The sequence below is a fragment of the Lepisma saccharinum genome, chromosome 6, assembly GCF_977018435.1.
Source record: "Lepisma saccharinum chromosome 6, izLepSacc3.1, whole genome shotgun sequence".
Classification (NCBI taxonomy): Eukaryota; Metazoa; Arthropoda; class Insecta; order Zygentoma; family Lepismatidae; genus Lepisma; species Lepisma saccharinum.
Window position 1 is genome coordinate 91308690 of NC_139234.1, and position 5564 is coordinate 91314253.

The 5564-nt window shown below is 37.6% G+C and overlaps 1 protein-coding gene across 1 annotated transcript; it reads left to right on the forward strand.

Moving 5' to 3' along the window:
• The first annotated feature begins 906 nt into the window (after positions 1-906).
• LOC145989160 (protein GVQW3-like) lies at positions 907-2733 on the forward strand. Its single transcript, XM_083124454.1, has 2 exons — positions 907-1496; positions 2706-2733. The coding sequence occupies exons 1-2, from the start codon at positions 907-909 to the stop codon at positions 2731-2733; spliced, it is 618 nt and encodes a 205-aa protein (XP_082980580.1).
• Positions 2734-5564: the final 2831 nt, after the last annotated feature.

Sequence of the window (5564 nt, forward strand, 5' to 3'; positions counted from 1 at the left end):
GATTGGTAAAAAGAGATTATATTTCTGGAATCAAAATGTTAAAATTATTCAGAGGCAAGTCATGTGCGAGTCATCCAAATACATGCTGACTGGTTTATTGATTCAATTCACCATACTTAGAAATACGTACTTCATCAATGGAGTAGTGATGACGGCGTCGCCTTGTAATCAAGGGGCCCGGGTTCGATACTGAGTGGAAGCTCATAGTGGTTCTGATCCCACATTAAACTACAGGTCCAGTCCGATTTATCCTTTCTGTGCATAAAGTGTGATACGTTCAATCCTGTATTATTTATTTATTAATATAACTTGATAGTACTCAGCGGTGAACGATGAGACTCGGTGAAGTACACAGACTCCTCTCAGGTACAACGATAGTGTTAGCAAAGACAATATTCACAGCACAGAGAAATAAAACCACATTGCTACAGTAGATAAACTAAAAGGTTTTATTCTTTATTTATGGCAATTATAATGCGAATATACTTGAGACGAAGGCGAGGATTTCGCTTTGTCGATGAACTGACTCAACCAAAAACGCATAAACTCAATGCGTGGCTATCGGTATGGCTATGATCACATAGACCTAGCTTGCGCCCCGAACTACCACACCAAGAGATATGCAATAATAACTGAGCCAATATTTGCTTTTTAGCCTTTATCACAAATTAATCATTAGGCTAGCTTTATGTCTTAACGTAGAATGATTGCAGTATTGTGCACAGCATCAATGCATGGCCATCGGCATACGAGGGGGGCTGGAAAGTTCATGAAATCACCCAGAAGAAATAAAAATTGAAACAAATTGTTGTAGCCATTAGAAAGAGCATATATTGTAAACCTCTTATCCTGCATATGATCCTTTTGTCACTGTTATTTTTTTTGTTTCACGTTCAGTAAGAAGAGATGGCGGAGGACCTAAGGAAATTTGAGAAGAATGAGCTTCGCAGTGTCATCAAGTTTTTCGTGTTGCAAGACAAATCCCCCATGGATATCCATAAAACTTTGCATGAGACTTTGGGGGAACATGCCCCAGGATATACAACAGTAGCCAAATGGGTGAGGCGTTTTAGGACTGGACATGGTGAGACTGAAGATGAACCCCGCTCTGACAGGCCTGCAAGTGCAGTGACTAGGGAAAACATTGTCAAAGTGCACGACATGTTAATGGAGGATAAGCGCATATCCACCAAAACCATTGCTGCGTATCTGGGGATATTGCGTGAGTGTGTGGGTGTCATAATATCAGAGTATCTGGACATGCGGAAGCTCAGTGCGAAATGGAACCCAAAATGTCTGAATGCTGACCAGAAGAGAACACGAGTGCAGATGTCACGGGAGATCGTGCGCAAATTTCAACACCCTTATGATTTTTTGCGCTGTCTGGTGACTGAAGATGAAACATGTATTCACCATTATGATCCACAGACTAAAAAGCAACCCATGGAGATGCGCCACAGTGGGTCTCCTCGACCGAAAAAGTTCCGAAGTCAAAGGTCAGCAGGGAAGGTTCTGGCATCGGTCTTTTGGGATAAGGACTGTGTCATCCTCATAAAATATCTTAAACAGGGTGAAAACATCAGTGCTGCTGTTTATTCCCAATATTTGATTGAATTGAAGGCGGCTCTGAAGGAAAAACGTCGGGGAAAAGTGAGCCGTGGTGTGCAATTTCTCCAGGACAATGCGCCCTCGCACAAGGCTCATCAAACCATGCAATTGCTGGCGGATCTGGGCTTTACCAGTGTACCCCACCCACCCTATTCCCCTGATATCGCCCCATCCGACTATCACCTCTTTCCAAACCTCAAAAAACATCTCAAGGGCACACATTTTCCGTCCGAAGAGGCACTGCTTGAGGAGGTGGAGGGCTGTTTTGCATGGCAGGACAAAACCTTCTATTTGAAAGGGTTACAAATGTTGAAACATTGTTGTGAAACGTGTATTGAGCTTCGGGGGGAATACCTTGAAAAATGTATTAAAATGGTTGTTCCAGCTGTATTCCTTCTGGGTGATTTCACGAACTTTCCAGCCCCCTCTCGTACCTATGATCACATAGGCTTAGCTTGCGCCCCGAACTACCATACCAGGATGTGTGCACAATACTGAGGAGTTCTTTTAAGTTTGAAGCTTCGACGATCCGCGGCGAAAGTGTGATATTCCTTACACGATATCCTCGCTTTTATACTATTTTCAGGAGAAACAGATTCAAGTACAGATAAATCACTCACTATGTACAAAAGGATACTATCATCTGACATCTATAGATATAGAAATTCAAATTCACATAGTGCACTCTCGCAAACATGAAGATACATTAAACTACTCATAACAGAGCATAATACCAATAAACATTAAACAAGAATATACATTACAAACAAGGTGCAACATTACATATAATAACACGGAAATTACGCTTTTTTTGCTAAAAATAAATATATTAGTGACATATTTTAAAGTTGTGACGTCACATAAAAATATGGATCATATCAAGTGGACTTAAAAGGAAACTCCAATGAACTCAGAAAATCATGTAAACACATATTCAATCACACAGTAATAAAATACATATAAATAAGTATAAATGTCAAAGATTGTGTCATATAAAAATACTACACATAACAAAGAAACAATTTTTAAAATTTATAGTAGAGGAACATTTCATAGGAACTTAATCAGGTATGTGTATCTTGTTAATATTTTGTCAGATACTATTTTGAAAACATCCAGTTCTAGTTGATATTATTTATATTTCGTGAGATTGCATTTTGTACCTGAAACCTTTTTATATGAAACGTTATTACTCTCGTTGAATAGTTATCGGCTTTTAAAAATGTGAAGTGATACATTGTTTACATATCACGCGGCCGCCATTACATCTGCACTCGTGACCTGAAGGTCGCTTCTGATTGGTTATGCTACGAAAAATGCTACGAAATTGGACCGATCCCATCCTGGAGAAATGCCATAAGGATTTTCACTTTACACAATAGCATTTTGGTCATGGCATAAATGTTAAGGAAGATGCTAAGGAAAATGCTTTCCTCTAAAGCGGTCATTAAGCTTTGGGCTCCGGCTACGGGACGTACGAGAACGCAAGTTCGACTCTCTGGGGGGAAGCGTAACAACTTTTCTCCAGAGATTTCTGCCCGTGTATGGGACCGGTGGCCACCCATCATCGTGAGGAAATTGGGGAGCTACGAATGAGTAGCGTAACCAGGTTCTACACAACCTCTGTTCCGGAAAGCTGCTGATCAAGGCCTTGCTTAACGGTAGAGAAGTGGAGAAAGCGAGCGGGCTGGTAGCTACAACCGCATTTTCCTCATTCCATTCTACTGGGTTCCGCAACAGAACCGGATCCTTTTTTCGCACAATTTTAATTCGGCCCAAGTTGCGTATTGTTTCTTTGAATAAAGGTTCCTGGACCGTATTTAAAGTGATCAGGAGAAAAAGGTTCCAGGATCGCATTTTCAATTGATCGGAAAAAAGGTTCCTGGACCAAATTGAAATACTTTACAGATAGAAAGGTTTCTTGCGGTCTAGAACCCATTTACGCTTGCTGATTTTCTCTCCTCGACCAAAATTGAATTTATTTAAAATTCCTGGACCTGGAAATTAAATTCCGGAAAAAATATTAATTTCGTAGTAATACACTGAACTGATGATCGACTTATATGTGCTATCATTTTTTGGAGTACCGGCCAGTCTTGTTTTGCCTTTCCACATTGCGTCATCCTGTGTGCTATTGTATCTTCTAATAAACACTGCTCACAATTAGGGTCTGAACTAAACCCCAACCGATGTCGTTTTGTTTTATTATCAATTAGTTCGTGAACAACTTGGTACCATTAACTGCATTGTCTATTGGATAAATGTTTTGAAGAAATATTGGTAAAAATTCTGTTCCAATTATAATGTGGGTGTTTCTTCACTATGTGCGGCGTATCCATATTTTGAGTAAGGTATTGATTATACAAATCTTTCACTGTTAGCTGATTATAGTCTATTTTCTTTATCAGTCCATATAAATAATGCATTATAGCTTCTTGATATACGTTTTGAGAAGTGGGAATTTTTATCTCATTCACTGGTGCTTCTAATGGAATATCTCTTATATATGTATATCCTGGAATGTCCTGGACATTTTCTTTAGATTTAATCATTGAAAAATACCGATGATTAAACAAAGCTTTTGTTTTTTAGCAACATCCACCAAACTCATTCCTCCTTGCTGTTTTTGTAGGCTACGTGTCTGCTGATTCACTCGGAAAACGTTTCCTGCCCAAAGGAACCGATTCAAACTTTTCTTTATTCGTTCTAAGTTACGATTACCACATGGCCAAATTTGGGCTCCATACCACAATTTTGATAAAATATATACATTTGCTATTTTGACTCGCGTACGTAAAGTGAAGGGTCGTTGTATTAATTTGTGTATGGTATAATTAATATTCTGACATATATTATCATAACTAAGTTTTATGCTTTTTGTAGTGTCATTTGTAAAAAACTCTCCTAGGATTTTAACTTGATCCACTTTTTTAAATATCACGTCAGGTATCTTCATGTTGTTATTTTCATGTTGTTTTCCTAATGTTAAGTAACACGTTTTAGTCATATTCACTAAGGCACCAGATTTTATTTCATATTTTCGTATACATTCCATTAAGTTCTTAATCGCTGCCTGATTCTGGCATATGACTGTGACATCGTCGATATAAGCTCCAATCGTAAATTCCGTTCCTGTATTGTTATCATTTACAGTCGTGCTACAGTGTTGAAGGAAAGGTGTCAAGGCCATTACAAAAAGAGGTAAGCTTAATGGGCTTCCTTGCGAAAGTCCTCTGTTGACTATGCATTTATTAGTTAAAAACCAATTGATTTTTGCCTTTAAGCTTATATTTGTCACTAATGTTTTAATATTTTCGTACATTTGTCCATGAATACAAACCTTTTCTATCGTTTTTAGCAAAAAACTATGTCCCACTCTATCAAATGCCTGTGAATAATCAATCGCTACGAGGTATTTATTTGGTTGGGAGTCTTGAGATTTATTATTTCATCTCGTAATAGTGTCAATAAATGGTATTTTTTTTTTCTCTAACTACTCCATATTGATATGGTGTAGCCAGTTTTGTCAAAATCAACTTTAATCGATTTGCTACACATCTAGTCATTATTTTATAGTCTGTATTAAATAATGTTATTTGTATATAATCTTTCATTTCCTTGGGTTGACTATTTTTTTGGTATTAAAATTATTATTCCTGTTGTCTCATAATTTACTAAATTATTTTTGTTTAATACTGTATTAGCCCATTTTGTTAAAGTGTTACTCATTGTTGGCCATAAAACTTTATATGCATTAGTCGCTATTCCATCTTCCCCAGGTGCTGTTTCCCGTACTCCCTGTACTATTGCTTTATACACTTCTTCATTTGTGTATGGTTGGTTTAATACAACCATTTCTTCTGATTGGAGGATCAGTATGTATTTGTCTAAATATTGACTAGCCTTCTCATTATGTTGATATGCGTTTGAATATTTATTTTCAAATATTTATACAC

Coding starts and splice junctions, on each gene's coding strand:
- LOC145989160 (XM_083124454.1), top strand. CDS start 907: ATGGCGGAGGACCTAAGGAAATTTGAGAAGAATGAGCTTCGCAGTGTC. Junction 1,497..2,705: donor AAAAAGTTCCGAAGTCAAAG/GTCAGCAGGGAA, acceptor ATATTTTGTCAG/ATACTATTTTGAAAACATCC.